The following is a 24,353-nucleotide window of genomic DNA, read 5'->3' on the forward strand; positions in this document are numbered from 1 at the left end:
GGTTAAACTAAAGAGGGGCTATCCAGAATGCTGTTAGCAGCCTTCTAGTGTCTGCAGGTCCACTGAATTCATGGCATTTTTGACAATATCATTACATATTTGGGCTTCATGGTAAAAGTGAATGACCAATATTTTATCCTGATAATTGTGTTTCACTGTTTATGCTACATTTTGTCATGTGGGGATAGTCATGTTAAAGGAGAGGGAAATGGGGAAGATGATGAAAAAAAGAAAAATGTGTGCATAAGAGAATCACTATCACAATAGAGAGAAAATGCTTTTCCATATTGAGTACTGTAGTATCATTCAACGTTCAGGCCCTTACTAGAAAGCCTATAGATGCTCCCTTGGCAGCCTTCTGGTAATCATTACTACTGATCTCTTGTGAAAACAGCACTGCATTTAGACCTAGAAAACACTTCTGTTAGCATACAAACCTGTTTTCTAAGCTATCTGTGGAGAGGTTCTTTTGGTCATCTGCATTAGAGAGCCAACAAACAGTTTTAACTGGAAACATCTATGTATGGTAGAATAGAAAAGTTCATAGAAAATGTTTCGAAAATGCTTTTTGCCCCAGGTTTTTTTTTTCCCCAGTTCAGATTATTTCAATATATGAAAATGTTTCATGAATGTGAATGGACTCAAATGTTACCAAACTAGTGTTGGTCAACATGTAGATACAACTTAGGAGAATGTTCATATGTCCTTTGTGTAATTTTTGAGTTGTTTGGAAAATTATACGATAATTAAGTAATGACATAGGGAAATAATTAGATTAAATGAGACCCATATTCTTTTTTTTTTTTTTTTTTTTTTTTTGAGACGGAGTCTCTCTCTGTTGCCCAGGCTGGAGTGCAGTGGCGCGATCTCGGCTCACTGCAAGCTCCGCCTCCCGGGTTCACGCCATTCTCCTGCCTCAGCCTCCCGAGTAGCTGGGACTACAGGCGCCCACAACCGCGCCCGGCTAATTTTTTGTATTTTTAGTAGAGACGGGGTTTCACCGTGGTCTCGATCTCCTGACCTTGTGATCCGCCCGCCTCGGCCTCCCAAAGTGCTGGGATTACAGGCGTGAGCCACCGCGCTCGGCCAGAGACCCATATTCTTACTTTTAATTTTAATACCCTATGACTACATAGAATCTGTTATTCAAAATTAAATGTCAATATTTAAGTATAATTGCACATAGGCCTAAGGCATTACTTTTGATATCACTGGAAAATATTACCAAATTTATAAAAATCAGTGTTTACAGTCTTTAATCGACTTAGATTTTTTAAGATTATTTCTGGATTACCTAAATGAGGTTTACTGATATGCACACTACTTGGCTATAACCAAGTTTGGTTTTACTTTATTTCAACTCAGAGATGATTATCTAGAGTGAATGAATCCTTAAAATTATGAAAGTAACACTAACCCCTTATGGAATTTTTATGTTGTAGCATTAAAAAAAGGACGATTTTGGATCACACCAGATCCTTATCACAAAGATGACAACATCCAGATTGGCCGTGAGGTGAAAATATCTTGCCAAGTAGAAGCTGTTCCTTCTGAGGAGCTAACATTTAGTTGGTTTAAAAATGGTCGTCCATTAAGAAGTTCTGAGCGGATGGTCATTACACAGACTGATCCTGATGTCTCTCCAGGAACAACAAACTTGGACATCATTGATTTAAAATTCACGGATTTTGGAACGTACACATGTGTAGCATCTCTGAAGGGAGGAGGAATATCTGATATCAGTATCGATGTTAATATATCCAGCAGCACAGGTAAGAGGCATATATTTATGATGTAAAAGATGTTCACATTTAGAATAATTGAAGTTTAGCAGATCAAGTAGTTTTTAGTTAACAATATTTTTTCCCTTTTACATTTCCTAAAAACAAAATTATAATGTTCTGAATGCTCAATGAATATTAGGTTCTGAAATACCATTTTCATCTGTTTTGATTTGGATTTACATGAGATTTTACAGAAATTATCCAAATAAAATTAATAGCATTGACTAAGATAGATATAGGCTTCTAACAATACTAGTATTTCATCAAAATAACTCTGCAGAATCTAAAATTATATTAATAAAGTTAAACAGCAAATGTCTAGAGTTAAGACAATTTTCAGACATTTTAAAGAAAGCATAAATACATAGTGCTAAGAAGAAAATACTGAGATAATTTAAGACTGTTCAGATGCAAAATATGTAAGAAATGTACCCTACACTAACAAAAATTGATATGTTAAAGTTGTAGTCAGATGTGATTTTTTTTTGCATAATCTCATGGTGAAATCTGTTCATAATGAAAATAGTTAAGTACGAAAATATATTGGAGTGAAATTCTTTCTTTTAAAGTTAAAAATGAAAACATGTTATTAGTTTTTTCTTGATTAAATGTACATCTGTTGACAAGGAAAATTACAGGGATTTGTTGGAGGAGGGTTCATTCAGATGCTTTAAAGCCCTGTGATTCTGTGAGGCACAATCAGCACACATCCAGAGTTCCAAAGTAGCTGTATTTGTTTTGCCAACTTGTTACCAAATTGAATTTTAATGGAAAATTTTTACATCATTCAAGATAAATAATATGTGTTGAAAACATAGAGACAAATGTAGTAGACACATGATCAGGCAGCATTTTGTATCTTGTACATTGAGGTATTCACCTATAATTTTGTGCCTTCTCATGGTTCCAAATTGCAGTGAACACTGGATTGATTTTACTTCTTAAGAATAGAAGCTTATGATTCAGGTTGACAAAAGTGTGGTAACTTTGTACAATTGTGCTTTGTTCCTAAAAGATATTTAATTTTTTTCATCTATAACTAAAACAAAAGGAAATTAGGGTGATGAAAATTACTTGTGTTTGGACATTATTTCTTTTCTAGCTTAAAAAAAAACTAGAGACAAAAAAAAAAACTTTTTTTTTTTTTTTAATATAACTGACATTTAAACATTGGTGCTAGCACTAAGAGAGGGATTCTTTTAGGATCTCTGAGGGAAAACTGTTGATATACACAGTCAGTTATTACTTGTTTATGTATTCATTCAATCAACAAATATCCATTGATTCTTCACCTCAGTGTGCTAGGTGACACTGTAAACTGTGCTATATGATATTCCAATATGATATTTCCTGTAAAAGAGTAAGAGCAATTTTGTAGATCCAGGATAATTTGTCCTCATTTTCTGAGGGATAGTTTCCAGAAATGTTCTAGACTTAATCAAAACCATTGCTTTGTTTGGTTGGGTTTTGCTGTTTTTTTTTTTTGTTTTTTTTTTTTTTTTCTTGTTTCCTTTGCAGAACCAGTGACACAAAGCTCAGATCCAAAGAATCAATGCTTTTATCTAAAAGAACTCCTTTGATGGGAGCATAGTTTATATACCATTAAACTTAGACAAAAGATGGAGCACAGAATGGAGAGAAGAAAGCAGCATTATATATAGGGCTCACAAAACGAGCCCTAACATTTATTTTTAAATATACTAGTTATATGGCCTGTTTGAAACTATGTGTTTTATGGGACAAAATAGTAAAGATGACCAACATTGATTTGTGAAATGTCCAACAATCCTTTAAAGAAAATTCAAGATTAGTAATAAGAGATTGGTTGTAATCATTAAATTTTCTTAACTATCATTAATTTTCCTGGCTACCAAAGGTAGCACTATTGGAGATAAAAGAAATATATTGTCTTCTTCCAAAACACTGCCCCTGGAAAGCCCCCACTTACTATAGATAGATGTGGTTTCTCCATAGAGTGGAAGCTCCACGAAGTCTGAGATTTTGTCTGCATCAATCATTGCTATAATCTCAATAGTCGAAACAATATGTGGCACATAGAAGGTACTAAATAGATAATTATTAACTAAGAAAATGACTAATTTATACATACGCCTTTCATTTTAGGTTTTCCTTCCTCCCATTGTCTCTGTAATATAGACATTTACTGTTCCGCTTACTACCCTTGTTTTAATTCCTTACTGACTTAAAGTTATTTGATTGATAAATTTATAGTGACTTAATGTTTTATCACTCCCAAACAGAGGAGCAGCTTCTCAATCAGTGGTGTCCAGTGAAAATAAAAATGCCTGCCCCTTGTTCAAAAATTAATAAATTCACTATGGCAACATTAGAGCATTAAGGCAAATTTGGGACTCTTCTTAGTGTGGCTACACAGATGGCAGACTCTTGAGTCTAGATGGACCAGGAGATTGTATTGTGATAGAAGGCCTAGAAAAGATGATGCCTAACCTAAAGAATGAGTTACTGAAGACAATTACATATTCTGTCTTCAAGCCAAAACTGACTTTTGATGTTCCAATTTGCTTACAATAGAGTGGAATACTAGAATGCAGTATAAAGTTCTATAAATCTGAGATTGTATGATTCAACTGACATCATTAAAATGATTTTTATCCCAATACTATTGAGGACTGAAGTGCTTTAATATGAAAATAGATGTATTCTAGGATATAGTTTGAACAGTGAAAATGAATAAGCTATAGCATGAAAGGAAATCTTGGATTATATCAATTTTATGAACCCTGGAGGATACTGAGGAAATTCGCACAAATGGGGTGAGTGAGTCAAAGAAAAAGAAACAATGATGTAAGACATAAATATATATGTGGTGATGTGTTAGATTCTTGGTTTTGCTAGTATTTCTATTATAGGAAATCAAGCATTGACCAAATGGTCAGTAGCTTACCTGTGTGCTAAGCATTTCTTTATGTTAAATATAAGGCATTTTGGGGTGACATTTTAAAACATTTTGAACATTTCTGAGCTTTTTGTTTTTCATGTAAAATCTTACATCGAATTTCAATTGTTACTGTGTTGTTTCTTTTTCCTCTCTCTTTAATTCTTCATCATTCAATTTGAGTGTTGCTATGTTTTAAGAGACATATAATGATATTTTTAAAGTAGAGGCTGAGGTACCACAAGGCATTTTTACCTAAGACAGAAAATCATTTTTCTTAAATGACAGAGCCACATTTCAACATGTTTTTGATGACTTTTAAAATTGAAATACAAAATATTTCAGGGAAGTAAATCCTAATTTACAGAATTATTCATATTCTTAAAACACAGTGATTTGATTTTCAAAGACAGTTTAGGGCCAGGCATGGTGGCTCACACCTGTAATCCCAGCACTGTGGGAGGCTGACTCAGCAGGACTTCTTGAGGCCAGAAGTTTGAGGCTGCAGTGGGCTACCATGGCACCACTTCACTTCAGCCTGGTTGACAGACCAAGACTCTGTCTCTGTCTCATAAAAGCAAAGCAAGGCAAGGCAGGGCAGGGCAGGGCAGGGCAAGGTATGGCAGGGCAAGGCAAGGCAAGGCAGATTGGAGAGGAGAGAAGAAGGAAGGGGAGAGAAAGAAAAGGAAAGAAGAGAGAAGAGAGGCCTCATGTATTTTGGAGTTTGAATTTGATTGAGTGATGAAAACTATGATATATATGATTATAGGTTGTCTTTCACATTAATTGAATATTAGATACCTTTTTCCTCCTGATTCTTTAAACATGCAAATTGTTTCATTGGGAGTATTTTTTTTTATTTAAAATGAGTGTTTCCCTTAGATTTCTTTCCTGTATTACTGCTGCATACACACTCTGTGTTATATGGTGATAGTACAAATGGGCCTTGCCCTTAAGGAGCTTAAAATCTAAATCGTCAAGACAGATTACGTAGAAACTAGGCAATATGTAGTGGTTGCATACTGTGCTTAAAGCTTGTTCGGACTTCTGTAGAAATTGTGAATTTTTTGTTCATGTGAATATAAGAAACTTTCACAGAGAAATGACATTTGAGATAAATGTTGACAAAAGTAGCATTGTGCTAGTGACAGTGGAAGGAGGATATATTTGGCAGAATATATAGGATAAAGAAAGTCTCAAGAATATTAAAGTGATAATTATTGTTTTTACTGTAGGACTGATATTCACTGATAGGAATATAAGCAAATTATATTGGTTTATCACAACTTTATAGTTTTTTTATTATTGAAACTATGTTTTATCTGGCTAGACTGTAGGTAACTTAAAATTGTTATAAATGTTTCAATTAAAATTTAAATATACTGAAACTTTAATGGCTATAATTCGATTTTACAAAATAAAAAAAAAATCACATATTTGCTGAAAAATGCATGTGAATTTTAGCCTAAAATTTTGACGAAAGTTAAATTCTTAATTATTGTCACTTGATTGTCACATATTTGCAAAAAAGTAATTGTTATACAGCAGTAGACTTAATTTTCAGAGGCATTGTTGCAAAATATCTCATTGCTTCTTACAGTATTATTCCATGGTAGACTCCTTGGATGCTCATTAGCTTGCATTTATTTCTTCGTATGACTTGACAAACTTGTAGGTTTATAGTAAACTCAGAAGCATCTGCATCATGCCTTGAAAACCTAAACAGTGAAACTGCTGATCTGTGGAATTCCCATGATGAGACATCTGGTGGACAAATATAGCAGAAGACTCAATACACATTCTGATGATTTTTTTTTTCTACCTTGTTAGAGCACATGGACATTTTATAGGCAGAAAGTGGATCCAAATTTAGAGGTTTAAACAAGAAGCTGAAGCATAGGCATAGGAACTGAGAAAATCTGTTCAAAATTTTAGTTTGCTGCCACCCATCTAGTTACTATAATTATTTTATTTAACCAGTGTCTGTACAAGTATTCACATCTGCAAAACAACAGTTGTTGATAACACAGGACAGGACTACAGTACACAAGAAAGAAGAATAGTTAGTAAACAGGAGGGCAACAGAAGAAAATTACTAAGTCCGCTTAATTGGATTTGCTTCCTTGTCCTTTTCCCAGTTAAGGAGAAATAGAAACTCATGAAATTCTGCTGATTAAAACTGAAGCTCTGTAGAATGGCTATAGTAAGGAATAGGTTATTTTATGTAAGTAGAAGTCCTAAGATTATCACATAAAATACCCTGGCAAACCTTTGATCAGAGGAAGCTACCCTGAAATCAAAAGTTATGTAATTAGCATCTGAGTTACTGAACAGATAAACAATTTCTTTCCTTGAATCCAAAATTGTGAAGTACAATCCATGACCTCTGAATTAATGATGGACATCAGAGGCTGGCAAACATTTTGTAAAGGGCTGGATAGTAAATATTTTCAGCTTTTCAGGCCATATGGTTTCCATCACAACTATTCCACTCTGCTATGATAATGGGCAAGCTGCCATAGGCAATAAATGAATGGGCACAGCTGTGTTCTAATAATACTTTATTTACAAAAACAGGTGGTAGCCATATTTTGCCCACAGGCTATAATGCATTGACCTCAAACCTACACTTTTGATACCTATTAATTCAGAAAGGAAATAATTACAAAGCTGAACCTCATGGGCTTAGTAAAAAAATTAAACTCACGTATAACTGTTACTTTTCTATACAAACATTAATAAATTTTGTAAGATTGAGGCAAAATCTTATTAACAGATATAATCTAGCACTTGCTTTAATAAACTATAGAAATTATACGGGAACATACAGAATAATGTTATTGAATCTGGTCAGCAAGAGTTCCATAGAGCAGGTAGCATCTGAGCTGGATTAAGAATAAGGCACTAGATCTTAGAAGGAAATGAATCTCATTAGATCTTACTAGCTCACATTCACACAATCAAGAATGACCAAAGTATTTATCAGGGCAGCAATATGATCTGATTTGTGCTTTGGGGTTCTATTCAGTTGGTGAATCTTCAGAGTTCAGAAAAGAGACAATTAGAGAAATGATGGTGGAGAAATAAAAGAGAGTTTCAAAAGACATTCTTAAGGCTTAACAATCAATCTGACAAAGACAGCTTTTCCTGTTTCCCAAACAGTGAGACTACCTTTACGTCGTGACAGAGTATTCAGTGAATTATTTGGAGATAATGTAAAAGAGAAAGGCAAAACACTCTTATTAGAAAAATTGCCTGGGTGACAGAGTGAGAGCTGTTGAGAAAAAAAAGAAAGAAAAGAAAAAAACAATTGGACAATGGGGACAAGCAATATTTTATGAATAGTGGCTAGGTAAGAAAAAAAGATACAGAAAGCTTAGCTAACAAAAAAAGCTTTGAGACTCAGGAACAACATCTGAGAAGTCAGTTAACCTCTTTGCATGTTAGATTTCTTATCTCTCCACCACGGGTTTGGAATATTTACAAGGCAGAGCTTGAGGAAACAGAATGAATGAAAGGGAGCATAAGAAAAAATTCTGCAGATTGTGTGTGAAGGGTACCACTTATTCAGCTGGATGGATAGATAGGAATCAGATAAGGTGCTGAGTAGTCCTCAAAACCTCTCATAAAGGGACAGTTAAGTCAATGACCAATGTTCTTAAGTCAATTTAAGAAAGAGCCTGATTGACATCAGGCAGACTAATGCAGACTAATACTAATAGAGTATTTTGGTATGAAGAACATACATCCTCAGATTATGTGGCATCTTCTTTAAAAAGCCACAGGTAGCATTATAGACACCTGTAGAAGGCGACAATTATATGAATCCTCTTTTCAAGAAGACCATTTAAAGGAGGGAAAGGGATTATTTAAAACATCATTAGTTGCAAGTTGTTTTGAGAAGCATAAGTTATATCAATATTTTATTATTGATATTTTGAGGGACATAAATATAAAAATGGGCTTATAATCGTTCAGTAAACATTAAACATGTTTTTCTATTGGAATTTTTCACATAAAATTGAATCTGTATTACTATGGAAAGAACATTGGATTTATAATTTCCCTCCAATTATCATCTGAAAATACTCCAATATTTTCCCCAAATATCAGAACAAAGGTTTGACTTTACAACTTGTTTAACAGTGGTTAATTTGGTTTTGTCTAATTACTGTCCCAGGTGTTGGGGACTTTCTTCATTTGATAAAATTAAATACTTTTTCAAATTCTCAGGTGATATGAAAATAAGAGCAGATCAATGAGAAATAAGAAAGTATACCCAATATATGCTTCCTATGCCCTTCATTATTTTCTAATGCAAGCAATGGGAACATAGAAACTATCTGAATTTTGAATGACTGGATATAAAATTCTCCAATGAGGACTGAAAATAATATTTTAGCTTCAAAATTTGCATTTAAAATGATAACAGTGAGTAATGTATTAGAGTTAAAGAAACACTCGTGACAAATATCTCCATTCACTGATAAAGAATAAATGCCTCCACCAGATTTATAGTTAACAATGGAATGTACATTACAGCATATTATTTTAAGGCTGTAATACCAAGACCTACCCTGAAGTCTTTTATTAGAGAAGAAGATAGAGGTATATAGGAAATGGTATGTTCACTACTAATGTAGTTATGATCACACTTCAGATTTTTATGGTCACCCATGACACTACTAACCTACCATTCACAACTGGCAAAAAGAAAATTAAATAGAAATATTTATGATGATTGGATCCATAGGCTAACAGTTTCATCACCATTTTCTTCTATGTGGTAGTGAAAGCTCTAGAACTCTAGACCTCCTAGCAACAGCGAGAACAGTTACTAAAGTGATTTAATTTGTATATGATGTGTTTAAGTTTCATTTTACAGTTTGGAATGTCTTAAAGCTCTTTCTTTCAAGGGTTCCAAATAGAAACTAGAACTATGATTAGTGCAAAGAACTTCTCCCCTCAAATCTGCTTGCCAATAAATATCTTTTCAGTTTTAAAAGAACCTAATTAATTTTCATAATCTTTTGATTATTTTTCATTCAGCATTGTTAGATATCAGTGAGGTTTGGAAAAGGGACTAGAAAAATGTAGAAAATCTTGAATTTGGGTTTTGGTGGTGCCTTTATGGAATATGTGGTATATTCTAAATATCTATTCTTAATTTAAAAAGAAAATAAAGGATTATTGGTGCAGGTCTCCACATATTTGTTTCATGAAACGATTTTAAAAGATCCCTACATGTCTTAATTATTAGCACAGACTTAAAATACTGAGGGCTTATTGATGACCTAATGCCTTTCATTTTATAGAGAAGGAAATAGAGCCCAGAAGTATAGATATTATGTTCACTTCCTAAAGCTTTATCTTGACTTGAGCTTGAAATCTCAGATTTCAAATCCAGTATGAAAGCTTGCAGTATGCATTAGAATCTTAGATTAAATGAATATTTCCCTTTATTATCTCAGGCAATTCAAATACTCAGTCATACCCCTTTGATAAAGGCTTTGCAAGAAATGGTCGTTGTAGACAGGTGTTGCAATATTCTAGAGGTGATTCAGGTAACGTTCTAGTTGGATCATGTGATGACATATTCTGTTGATCATGAGGCACAAGATTATCAGAGCCATATTCCAAGGATGCGACTCCAAAGAGTGTTAGGATGTTAGGCTCTGCTTGCTAGCCCCATATCCCGCTCGCAAAAGTTGGGAGAGATCTTACTTATTCTAACCAATGCAAATATCTTTAATAGTATTTATTTCACCACAGAAGAACATATTCAACATCATGCGACATTAAAATTTCTCTGGTTCAGCTCAAGATGATACTTGGCTTCTCCTAGCTGCCTGAAAATAGTGGACCCATGGTTTGGGTTTCTAAATTGCTATCTAACTGCAACTGGAGTGTATACACATGAGTAGTATAATATTAACAGCATCGCTAGAATATACAATAAAATTTACAGCACACAAATGAAGATCACATCGTTTATGGTGAATTATTTTTTCAACCCTTATTGCAGTATATAACAGAAACAGAAAAATGCATAAATTGTAAGCATGCAGTTTTGTGAAACACACGTGTCAAAACCAAATTTAAGATACAAAGTGTTGCCATATGCTGAAGTATTTCAAAGTAAGTTACAAATAGACAGAAAAACTAAGGTGTTTGGAGCGCTTATTACATTCTGGTTGCTAGGTTAAACACTTTACAGTTGGTATTTCATTGACTCCTCAGGACACCATTTAAGCAGATTTTGTGATTATATTCATTTTACATATGAGAAGCTTAAGCTGTAGAAAGCATAGGCCTGACTTTTATCGACATCACAGTTACTAAGTAGTGACATAAAGTGTTGAACATAGGTCAATTCTGGCTGAAGAACCTGGGTTCTTTACACAGGACACACAAGAAATGGTCGTTGTAGACAGGTGTTGCAATATTCTAGAGGTGATTCAGGTAACGTTCTAGTTGGATCACGTGATGACATATTCTGTTGATCATGGGGCACAAGATTATCAAGTAATGAGATTTTAGGCTCTGGAGATACACTGTGAGAAATGTATTTTTGATGAGGGAATCCATTTTAGAAACTTCAAATCACATTGTGTCTGCCTTCTGACCTATTTGATTAAGGAATTGGAGCCTGGCAAATCCTGTTGGGTGTAATTTAGCCCAAGAGGATACTGAGGATCAGGACCAAAAGCTTTAGAAAAGGTTGCAGAGCAATGATTTGCAGGGGAGGGAAAGAGTTGAGAACAGTGGACTCCTCTCCAAGTATATGATGGGTAAAGAAGTCAGAATTTCCCAAATTTTATAGATGGTCTGTCAGCAATAATCACTAGACCAAAAATGTGTGAAATGAGAAGACTGTCACTGCACTTTTGAAAAGATTCTATGCAGAATATGAAATGAAATACAGTCGGCTGTCCATATATAGTGTTTCTACATCCATCAATTCAATCAGTCTTGAACTGTGCTCACTGTGTGGTGGGATCATTCCTACCCCAAAGGTCAGCATCATGCAATATACTCATGTAACAAAACTGCATGTGTACCCCTTGAGTCTAAAATAAAAGTCAAAGTTATTAAAAAGTATTCAGAAGAAAAACAATTAAAAATACAACAATAAAAATTATACAAATAACTAATATAGTATAGCTATTAAATAGCATTTACATTGTATTAGATATGACTACTCTAGAGATTATTTAACATGTGTGGGAAGATGAGATAGGTTATATGCAAATACTGTACCATTTTACATAAGGGGCTTGAAAATCTACAGATTTTGGTATCTGATGTGGTCTGAAACCAATACCTCCCCCCACCTCCATCTCCATGTCCTGTGAATATCAAGGAAGAATTGTATCTGTATGCTGGTAATTTAAATATGTGAAGTAGAAATAATAAAATGAAAAGCAGTTGAAATGTCTATGTCTAAAATCCGTTTAGCATGAATGACAGTCCACTGCAAATGAAACATAAGTAGTCCACTTTTACCAAGGCTATCTAAATAATACTTGCAAACAAAATAGATACAGTTGACATTTAAAAAGAAATGTCCTTTCTTGGGAATAAAATGCAGCATAAAACCATATTTAAAAATTGTTTTAAACTCTTCACACTCACATATTAGCGCAGAATGAGTTGTCTGTCATTCCAATCAACCACATTATATAAGTTTTTATGTGGTTTTAAAATCAGGTCCATAAGTTTATTGTAGACTTCTATATACTTCTACAGACTAGCAGAATGGTTTGTAAAATGCAATCATGCTTCAGTAGAATATTTGTTAATAAGGCCTTCATGCAGCTATAAGAAGACACTCCTTTTTTAATTAACCAGTTATCTATTATCGGATCTGTTAATTAAACCTCATTTGCTCTAAAGAACATGTGACCCTGATCCGTTGATGGAACATTGTGTTCACTGGTTGTTTCATTTTGCTCTTGACAAAGGATGAGACAGCCAGCTTCGTTTTATGTCAAAATGTTTATTAAGGTGGCAGTAGTGTCTATTTCCACAGGATAAGGCATATTCAGTGGTATACAATCAGTGGTGTAATTAGGGAATTTGTAAAACAGGCATTGTCCAGAGTGATCATTTATAAGAGAGCTAACAATGTCACGTGGGTTCTACAAGGAGACAAATGGCCTTTTTATTGCAAAAGTAATAAAAAATTGATTTTTTCTGGCCATTCTGCGTTGAAGAGTTTACCACTGTGAGCAACAGTTGCTCCAGAAAGTAAAATAAATTGTGAATTACTTTAAAGCATCTTTCTTTTTCAATGCTTTTATAAAATGCCTTTAATGTATAATTTATAGCTTATCTTCCTTTTAATTTAGAATTCCTTTATCCACCAGAAAGCAATACCATAATTAACATGATCAGACAGCTCCTGATACGTTACTAGTCCCTGGTTTTCATGGCAACACCTTGACCTTTGTAAAAATGGACAACACTGACATTTTGTTATCCTTGTAAAGGAGGTGTAGATGTATATAGAGATGTCCAAAACTCATTATTTCAGAGAAATAGAATGAGAGCTGAGATATCTGTATTATGTGCCATTTTGTTATATTAACCAAACATATGGATCAAATTATTATGTCTAATGGGAGACAAATGCAATCTTCTTTCCTTGGATGGCTTTGGGCAAATGCGTCTGACTATTCAGATTAGAAAAGGTTTATTCCTGTCTTTTCTAAAATGTCATTTTCTTCAAATAGTATCCTCATCTAAAATGCGTATGTGTCTCCTGGACAACAGACAATAGCAATAAAATGTATTTATATAGGTATAAATATATTTATATATTTGAATTATATAAACCTTTGTTTGACCATGTAAGTACCTATGCTCAGTACTTGAGACATCATAAGTATGAATAAAACAAAATCTATGCCCTCTATATAGAAATGTATGCATAATAATGAAGTATGGTTATTGATACTACACAAAGTACAGTGATAAGAAAACATCATAATAACTAACATATTAATATATTGAGTGTTTACTGTATGCCATACCTTGGCTTAAGAGGTTATGAGTGTTAAAAAATGTGAAGTAGGTACGATTATGCTCACTTTAGGTAAACTGAAAGGTGCAGACTAGCCAACTTTCCCAAGGTCACCCAGCTGGTAGGTGATAGAGCTAGGAACTGAATCTAGGCAGCCAGACCTAAGTCTTGCTCTTTACAAATATATTACAAAATTCAAAGTGTTTAGAGGACACTTTCTTGAGCATTGTGCCATTTTATCATTACTCATTAAATTCTTCTTTTCATCAGCTTAATCTGCAGACAAGAAAACTAAAATTAAGACATCCCTTTGCCAAGGTTACACAGCTCGCATGTGGATTACAACCTGAGCCCAAGTCAAATTTCTAATCTTGTAAATTTACAAGCCTTCCAAACTCTCCATGTTTATTAAAAAGAATCTTTTAATTTGGAAATAATCGTTAGCAACTATCAGCTACAAGAAGTCTTACTTCTTGTGAAGTGTAGTTCTTGTGAAATATAAATATATGTTTTCATAATACATAGTGTAATTGAAGATAATGAATAACCAAATTTATCAGTCTTGCCCCTAGTCCTAGGCATATTTGTTGATTCAAGGGAATAAAAAATGTAGATTAAAATAAATTGGTATTATCTCTAACATTGGGTACAAATTGTAACATATGTGACTCTGCTTTTGTTACTCCCAGAGTGCTTGCTATTAATTTAAAGGATAATACATTTGTATAAATGTATAAAAGTGTATTTGGATAAATCATGGCACCATTTCTAAGAGCAAGTAGGCAAGGATGCAAATATGTTATGGAATATAAGAACTGTAGGAATTTGCGAATCTTAGTTGGCTTTTTAGCTATAGGATCCTCCTGCCTATTATTTGTGGTTTGTATAATAAACTGTTTGGAGTGCAGTATCCAACTTTTAAGGCTAAAATTCTTTATTGCCTGCTCATATATAAATAATTATAGTTTTTCAGATTTACTCTGCATTATTTGAAAAAATAATAAACATGACTAAAACTTGATTAAGAAAGTTAATTTGAGGAATTGGTTTCTAGTTCTCAGAAATGGTTATAGGTTACTAGTTCTTCATGGAATGACCTAGTCATTTCTTAGTAAATAAGTATCTCATCGCTTTACTTGATGTTTTGCATTCTATCATACCCCCTTTCTTTTATTTACCTTTTTTTTTTTTTGAGATTAAGTCTCACTCTGTTGCCCAGGCTGGAGTGCAATGGCGCAATCTCGGCTCATTGCAACATCCACCTCCCAGGTTCAAGTCATTCTCCTGCCTCAGCCTTCCAAGTAGCTGTGATTACAGGCGCCCACCACCACGCCCAGCTAATTTTTGTATTTTTAGTAGAGACAGGGTTTCTCCATGTTGGCCAGACTGGTCTCAAACTCCTGAGTTCAGGTGATCCACCCACCTTGGCCTCCCAAAGTGCTGGGATTACAGGTGTGAACCACTGTGCCTGGCCCCCCTTTCTTATTATAGCAAAAAAAATCCAGTGTTTCTTTTATAGAGTCCCCTCCAACATTCTCAATCTAATATATATTTGTTGCTTACTACAATTTTGACATAATTCTTTAACAAGTTGAAATATCTTGCTCCTGTTTACATGTTTCAGAAAAAAGATAGTTTTCCACATGTGAGACTTTATATACTTAATTAGTGATGATTATTTATTTATGTATTTTAGTATATGAGAAACATACAAGTCAGGGAGGTTAAAAAAAGAAAGAAATATTTGCTTTTATGTTTCTTTTTTTTTTTTTTTTTCCCAAAGAGGTTAGGACATTCTCTTAAGAGATTTATTTTAATTATTCTAAAAATGTTTTATTATAAGCTCAAGTTAGAAAACCAAATTATATGAAAATCATAACAATTCGAGATACTTGAAATCTTAGCCAAATAGTACCTTAGCAACCTTAGCTGAAGTTCCATTCACTTATCTGTTCATGAGGCAGCAAGAATAGAACCTGTGTTTATTTGCAACTGGTCTTGTAGCTTGAGTAGCAGGGAAAATATGAATGCCACGCAGAGAATGATTTTCTATTTTGTTCTTTCATCTTACACTTTGTGTTCTGCTGAATCCCTCAGAGACTATTCTTATGCCATAGCAACACCTGCTGGGTGAGGGAAGTTGGAACAGCCACAACTGTTGCCTGCCAAACCTGTTTTCCTGATTGAATGGCACTGCATGCTCCCCATGTCCAATACCAAACCTTTTAGAGTTGCTACCCTCTAGGAAACTATTTCTCCCCATATGTTTCAAGTAATGAACAATGCCATTCTAATAAGATTTCCCCATTTCTTTCAAATATAGGCATTGTGTATGTGTGTATATGCACGGACATTTCCCCTTAAAACTTCCAAATGCACATGCTGTGATATTTTAACCTCATGTTTGTTTTTAATGTAGGTTTTCATCCTGTTCGATTGCTAGATTTGTAAACATTGTCAATCCTGGTTTGTTAGCATCTTCTGATTTATTATGGGTGAGGTACTTGAAAGTGTCTGTCAGTGTAAAAAAAGGCAGTTTTTATTTAGAGTGTGATAAGAGTTGTATTATGCTTATTCATATTATGGACAAAAACACTAGGCATACCATCTGGTGTGAAGATGTATTTATAAATAACTGCTTGTTTCATATATGAAACATTTACACACAGGACTGCAAGAAATACAAGTCTTAGAATATAGATCCACATGGACATTCTATCATAAGGCCAACTAGCCTTTCCTTTACTGCTGATTGAGGAAAGTCATGGAATGGACAGATTACTCAGTATTACCAAGTGCTGCCAATATTTTAGCGTATTATTTCTACCTCCTTGTATCGTTACTGTCTCCAAATCAAAGTCTAGTAGAAGTACTAACATTACAAAAATATATTGTTTCTTGGTGGATATTTAAAATTAAAAAAGAAAATAGTTCATATATGAAAAATGATCTTGAAATTTATATGCTTTAAAATTAAGCCTTGGATAATCAAGAGCTGATTATTAATCAATGGTTTTCTTACTTTGGTTGCTTAGTAACCTTGATTGGTGCTCCATCAATCAATCCACTTATTAAGCACCTCAAAAAAAAAAAATCTTTAAAATATTACATGATGTGGGAGCTACTGAAGAAATAATAAAACCCTGATGCTTACATCAGGACACTTTAGTTACATATGTAAGTGTACATTTCGTCATGACATATACAGAATAAATTGGACATGCTCTAATTCAGAGACATGGAAGATGAATAAAAATGCAGAAATCAGGAAAGACTAAATACAACATGAAATTTAAATTGGACCTTAAAGAACGTAACAATCATTGGATGTGCAGTCAAACTCATTCCTGAAGAGAAGGAAGGAAGGTGAGGGGTTTTGAATAAGTCAAGTATGTTAAGCAGATGAAAAGACCAGCCTCAACTGAATAGAGAGCTTTCCACAGAAGCACTATGGCTTATTAAGGTTTGACAAATAAGATGGAAAACAAGCAGTGGGATTTAGACCTTCTGTTCTGGTAAATGGGAAACTACTGTAGCTATTTAAATAATATAGTGACATAGTTTTTAAGAAAGATTTAAGTGAGAAATGGTAAATAATTTTTTTAGATGAAGAAGAGACATTAGTCAGTCAGATCTTAGTAATTCATTTAAAAGGGGAAAGACAGCCCAGAAGGACATGTAACAAGATAATATTATTATATTAACCTATGGCTCAGGCAAGTTCTGCATATTTTCAAACAACCACCACACACACAAAAATTAGGTGCTGCATACTATATTACTCACCATGTTAACTTCACATTTTTATATACTAAGATTTTTTTCTAGTAAGTATCCAATAGCAACCTTTATTCCTTTAATAAGAAATGAGTTGTAGTTTAGCCATCTTCCATCAAACCATTTGTTGCCAATCATGATCTCTAAAAGGAAGCAAATATCAGCAGGTCCATTAATAAATGAGGAATATCTAGCATCTTGGATTTTTTTGGTCACCCTGAACATCTCTCAAACGCACATTATTGTGTTTTAAAAATTGACACGCAGTTATAATCATACTGGAAATGGGTCAACATATTAGTTTAAAAGGTATTATTCTGACTTGGAATGGAATTATTTTTAAATTGAATGAAATTCTCAAATTTGCCTTGTATCATTATATGGATATTTTCCAGTGGCCACTGTGTTCTTATAAATTTTGTATTTTAAGGCAATTCTTCCAAATCTCAGTGGTGTGTTCATATCAGCTGTGAGGTATATGGTAATTATAACATTTCAAATATTAATGTATGGAGGTTTTAAAATACATATTACAGTCATGACATTATTCTCACTTACACTGAATGTACTTTCTTGAATGGAAGAGAAATGAGTGGAGTTACAACAAGCATACTGACAATTTCACTTAACCAGAGGCTTATCTTACTTATCCTATTGTGAGCTATCATTACTGATGTGCCATTGACAGTTGTTGCAAACGCAAATTATTCAGTTCTTTGCTTCTATGTAAAACTACCTTGTGACTTCTCAAAACTTCAAAATCTGAGTATATTCATGTGCATGTCTCATGCTTATGAAGCCAATCTGTAAATGTGCTAGCAAAGAAGAGATGGAGGACTGCTGACACAAACACTGAAACAACACTCAAGTGTGACAGAATATCTTTCCTTTAAAACTGTGCTCTGAAATAAAGATGTTGCTTACCTTGGAGTCTCAATCAGATCACCAAAGATGAAACTCATCAAGTCTACAGCAATTTTTTTAACCCATCTCTTGTTTTGAAGAAACGCACCTGTGTGCACACGCATACATACATACACACACACAACACAGATTTGGTTCATTTGGATTATTTGCATTGACACATTTACTACTTACTTTAGTTGTACTTTTTTACATTTGTTTATATCTGGTCAGGATGAGAATTATTCAATTCTATTCTCTAAGGGTAACTTTCATAAACACAGTATCTCTGAAGTTTTATTTATTTATATGTTAAATGTAGACTATACATTCTACTTGAGAACATACATATCTTTTATAAAGTACTTCCCTCCAAAATTCAGGTATAATTGAATTAGTGCCATGCTTATTTTAGGATTCTTGGAAATATGAGTCTGATTGTCTTTCAGAGGAAAATTCTATTTATTACTGAGCTTCTTATGATTCTTATATTGAAAGAAATATAGCTTTTGTTTCAATATTTACTATTAAAGTATACTACAGTCATCTATTTAAACCAATAATTCCATAAAAAGCCCATTCAGATGTCTTTGTTTCAGACAGCATGATATTTTTCCGCATAGTTCAAATGAACTAAACCTCTGCATTCTTTTTAAGCCATTTTCTAAGTAAAGAATAAAGATTAAATTTTCTCAGCTGCCTTCCCAATGAAGAAATGAAAATATTTTCTTTTTCTGTATTTGCTTTATTTTACAGTCTGTGATCAGTGGAAAAGTTGACAGAAAAGCAATTTGTTCTAGTCGTTTGTCTATTTATTTACATTTGGAATGAGAAACTTTGGTGTCATATCATGTTTTTCCAGTTTCTCTGATTACATCTCCTAGAGTAGCATTTCAGACAAAAAAATATCAAGGGCTGTGTATAGACTGTATGTTAGAGAATGTATCTGCATTTTTTAGGAGTGAATTTTTCTTTTTTCTTTGTCTGTGTGTGTGTGTGTGTGTGTGTGTGTGAGCAACATGGCTGTTTATTTCACCTGGGTACAGGCAGGCTGAGTCCGAAAAGAGAGCCAGCTTAAGGGAGATAAGGGTGGGGCCGCTTATAGGATTTGCAGTGGCAAAGGAAAATTCACAGTCAAGGTTGTTCTCATGGCAGGAGTGGGGTCACAAGGTGCCCAGTGGGGAGCTTTGAGCCAGATGAGCCAGTGTGAGGCACTCTTACAAGATAATACTCTCATCGCTAAGGCAAGGATTCCGCCATTTTCACTCTTTGTGGTGGGACGTCACCAGCGTTACATGAGGTGGTGGCATTTGCTCTTTCCTTGTGGGGATTCTTCAGTTACCTTTGTGGCCATCCATGATATATGCAAGTCACAGGGGATGTATGGTCATTTGGCCCAGAGGCTGGGCCCGACATCTCGCCTTCTCTACATTAATAAGAAAAAATAAAACAAAATATGTTGAAGTAAGTTAGTATGTAAAATGTTTGAGGGGTGGTGTGGAGAGAGAATGAGCGATGTTTCTCAGGGCTGCTTCAAGCGGGATTAGGGGCGGCGTGGGAACCTAGAGTGGGAGAGACTAAGCTGAAGGAAGATTTTGTAGTAAGGGGTGATATTGTGGGGTCATTAGAAGAAACATTTGTCGTATTGAATGACTGGTGATGGCCTGGATGCAGTTTTGTATGAATTGAAAAACTAAATGGAAGACACGAGGTAAGAGAAGGAGAAAAAACAGGTATTGAAAGACTAAGAATTGGGAGGACCTAGAACATCTAATTAGAGAGTGCCTAAGGAGGTTCAGCATAGCCTTGCCAGCAAAGATTATTTATTTACTTTAAGAGGGAATTTAGAGTGGCGGTTTGGGATAGCACTAGGAGATATCAGCTGTGATGGCTTGGAGAAACAGTGTAAACCGGCAGTGTAAACACGAGCAGGGCATTTATGAGTAGTTGAGAACGGTGAATAGGAGTATGACTAGACAGAAGACAGTAGGGATGAAAGTTTTTTGGGGTGCAGTCTAAGTTGATCTGGTGTCTGGAATGAGTCTGGGACCTAATAAAAAGATGTGCCCACACAGGAGCTCAAATGGGCTGTAACCTGTAGCATTCCGAGGACAGGCCTGAATTCTGAGAAAGGAAAGTGGTAAAAGTATTGTCTAGTCCTTTTTAAGTTGGTGACTGAGCTTGGTGAGGTGTGTTTTTAAAAGACCATTAGTCCATTCTACCTTTCCTGAAGATTGAGGATGGTAAAGGATATAAAGGTTTCACTGAATACTAAGAGCCTGAGAAACTGCTTGGGTGATTTGACTATTAAAGGCTGGTCTGTTATCAGACTGTATAGAGGCAGGAAGGCCAAACCAAGGAATTATGTCTGAAATGACCGCGGTGGCCTTCTCAGACCCAGTGGGAAAGGCCTCTACCCATCCAGTGAAAGTGTCTACCCAGACTAAGAGATATTTTAGTTTTCTGACTCGGGGCATCAGAGTAAAGTCAATTTGCCAGTCCTGGGCAGGGGCAAATCCTCGAGCTTGATGTGTAGGAAAGGGAGGGTGCCTGAGCAATCCCTGAGGGGTAGTAGAATAGCAGATGGAACACTGAGAAGTGATCTCCTTTAGGATAGATTTCCATGATGGAAAGGAAATGAGAGGTTCTAAGAGACGGGCTACTGGCTTGTAACCTACATGGAAGAGGTTCTGAAATGACGACAGAATAGAATGGGCCTGTGAGGCTGGAAGGAGATACTTTCCTTGGTCTAAGAACCATTTGCCTTGTGTGGGAAGAGATTGATAGGTGGAAGTTTCAGCGGGGGAGTAGGTGGGAGTGGCCGATGTGAAGAAGGAAAACTGCCTTGAGGGATAGAAGTTGGAAGCTAGCTGCTTTTTTAGCTAACTTATCAGCATAAGCTTTGTCCTGAGTGATGGCATCTGATGCCTTTTGATGGCTACTTTTTTAGCTACCTTATCAGCATAAGTGTTGTCCTGAGCAATGGTTGGGGGAAGAAAATAGATTTTGGAAGTTATGAGAACTCTAGAGAGTTGAGCATAGTTTGTGATTTTTAGGGCCTCTAACAGTATTAAAGCAGTGGCAGCCGCTGCGCGCAGACATGAGGGCTAGGCTAAAACAGTAAGGTAGTTTGCACAGAAAGGTTACACGACGTGGTCCCGGCTCTTGTATAAGAATTCTGACTGCACTAACCATGTCTAGGAAGGAAAGGAGTTGTTGTTTTGTGAAGGGGTTGGGATTTGGGAGATCAATCGGACACGATCGTCAGGGAGAGCATGTGTGTTTTTATGAAGAATTATGCCGAGGTAGGTAACGGATGGTGAAGAAGTTTGAGCTTTGGAGTGGGATACCCGATATCCTTTGGAGAATAAATGCTGAAGGAGCAGAAGTGTGTCTTGTTGAGAAGATTCAAAGGAGGGGCTACAAAGAAGAAGGTCATCAATATATTGAATAAGGTGAGAAGCAGAGAGGTGGAAAGAAAGTAAATCATGGGAAAGAGCTTGACTGAAGTAATGAGGGCTGTCCCTGAAACCTTGTGGCAGCACAGCCCAGGTAAGCTGCTGGGACTGATGGGTGTCAGGGTCAGTCCAGGTGAAAGCAAAGAGAGGCTGGGACGAGGGGTGTAAAGGAATAGTAAAGAAAGTATGTTTGAGATCCAGAACAGAAGAATGGGTTGTGGAGGAAGGTATTGAGGATAGGAGAGTATATGGGTTTGGCACTACAGGGTGGATAGGCAAGACAATTTGGTTGATAAGGTGCAGATCTTGAACTAACCTGTAAGCCTTGTCTGGTTTTAGGACAGGTAAAATAGGGGAATTGTAAGGGGAGTTTACAGACTTTAAAAGGCCATGCTGTAGCAGGCAAGTGATAACAGGCTTTAATCCTTTTAAAGCATGTGGCGGGATGGGATATTGGCATTGAGTGGGGTAAGGGTGATTAGGTTTTAATGAGATGGTAAGGGGTGCATGATCAGTTGCCAAGGAGGGAGTAGAGGAGGAGTGAATTTTTCTAGCAAGTACATTGCATAAATGTGGATCTTACATGGTATAGACATTTCAAATATTTATGCTAAATTTGATATGTTTTCATTATGAGACAATTTTTTTTAAATAATTTGATTTAAGACCTAAAAACCAAATGATAAAATTAAATTTCATGTCTTCAAATTGCCTCTTTCCTCTGTGTTTTTTTAAAATAATTCATAACTTATCTATTCAAATATTTAAATGAAAGAAAAAAGAAAACTGGAAGAATCTTTTTTGACTTCTTTAACTTTTTCACACACCCACACATCTCCAGATCTGCATCAGAAATGTATTCTAACAATGTATTTTGCATAAGATTATGCTACTTGTATGAGCTACTAATTGTAGAATTACTATATTTCATTATTATTTATCACATTTGTTCCAAAATACAGATTCATATCGATTATGTTTATCTCTATTATCTATTATTTGATAGCTTTTTATTTTCCTCTGTTCCTGCCATCTTCTTCTGCTCTGCCTTTGTTTCTTTCTCAATTATTTCACAACTTTCTTATCTGTGCCAAGCAGGAAAGCAAGACACTAGACTTTAGAGACAGCTTAAGGCTCTGTGCCTTTAAGGAGCTGCCTAGTCAGGGATATAAACATAGAAGAAAATACAGGACAAAGTCACAAGGACAAGTTAAATGGGTAAAACATACAATGTAGTATGTATTCAGGAAGAATAAGTAACCAGGTCAGCCTGGGGTTACAAAAGGAGTAAGATTTGAACGGAGTTTCAACACATGGGGCAGACAGAGGGTGCTAGAAGACAGCAAGAGCCAGACGCTCTGACCATGGAAAAGAACTCCTCGTTCAAGGGCTCAGAGGTTAACTAGTCGGTGAAACTTCAGTAAAGGAGTGTTAACAGGAGTTAGTGATTTTAGAAAAGCATTTCTCAGTCTATGTTTTCAGAGTATCATTTCCAGAGTGAAACATTTGTGTTACTAAAATGTGAAGTTTTCATTGAATAAGTTTTGGGAAATAGATCGAATTAACATTTTAAAATTTTCTGGGCTTCTTGGGCCCTGTAATATGTTAATATGTACTATATATATTATTTAAACAGTAAAAAAAAAAGAGGGAAATAAAGAAAATAAAATTTATCAGTAATCCCACACTCAGAGAGAACCACTCTTAGTGTTTCGGTATAGTTCTTTCTAGGATTTCTTTTCCTCTAGACTTTTCCCTATGTAAGTCTCCTCTTCCCTGAATTGGTGCCCAATTACCTTGCTACTTAATGTACATATTCTGTGTAAAATTTTGTACTCTATGTATGTGAGAGATGGTGTGCTAGATGATAACAATATAAAGACAGAGCATGTATGTACAGCCTACCCTTCAAGAAGCTTCCTGTTAACACTCATTGAGATTTTTTAAAAAAAAATTTTATTGTATATATTTGAGGATTGCAACATATTATGGGATACATATGGATAGTAAAATGGTTACTATAGTGAAGTAAGTTAACATATTCATCATCTCGCATAGTTACTTCTGTGTGTGTGTGTGTGTGTGTGTGTGTGTGTGAGCCAAGAGCAGCTAATACCTAGTTATTTAATATATAAAAATTAGATATAACTTTTATACTGCACAGTGACATGTTTTACACACTGAATAATAGTGGTTATAGCTATTTATACTATTTGCTAACATGCTTTTCCCACTTAATATAAATGCCTTATCAATATATAGGTCTATTGCATCATCATTTAAAAAGACTGTGTCATATTCTATTTTTCAACTATTTTAACTATTTTATGATTTATTTAACAACTCCGTTAAGCTGTTTTCAGGTTGTTTTTTAAACTAAACCAGTGTTGTGACAAGCACTCTCATCTAGGTTTGTAGTCTTCATAGTGACAGGAACAAAACTGTTTATGATGATAAAGCTTAGACAGGGCAGCAGGAAGCCTGGAAGA

General features: G+C 35.0%; 1 protein-coding gene across 3 annotated transcripts in view; it reads left to right on the forward strand.

Moving 5' to 3' along the window:
- The window catches only part of MDGA2 (MAM domain containing glycosylphosphatidylinositol anchor 2), an 840,045-nt gene that overhangs the window by 620,143 nt on the left and 195,549 nt on the right, over window positions 1–24,353 (forward strand). For all 3 annotated transcript variants that reach the window (XM_009211479.4, XM_009211478.4, XM_003901752.5), the window contains one exon: window positions 1,443–1,772. In XM_009211479.4, the coding sequence (XP_009209743.3) occupies window positions 1,443–1,772 (330 nt within the window). The remainder of the gene's footprint in view (window positions 1–1,442; window positions 1,773–24,353) is intronic.

The sequence above is a fragment of the Papio anubis genome, chromosome 7, assembly GCF_008728515.1.
Source record: "Papio anubis isolate 15944 chromosome 7, Panubis1.0, whole genome shotgun sequence".
Lineage (NCBI taxonomy): Eukaryota > Metazoa > Chordata > Mammalia > Primates > Cercopithecidae > Papio > Papio anubis.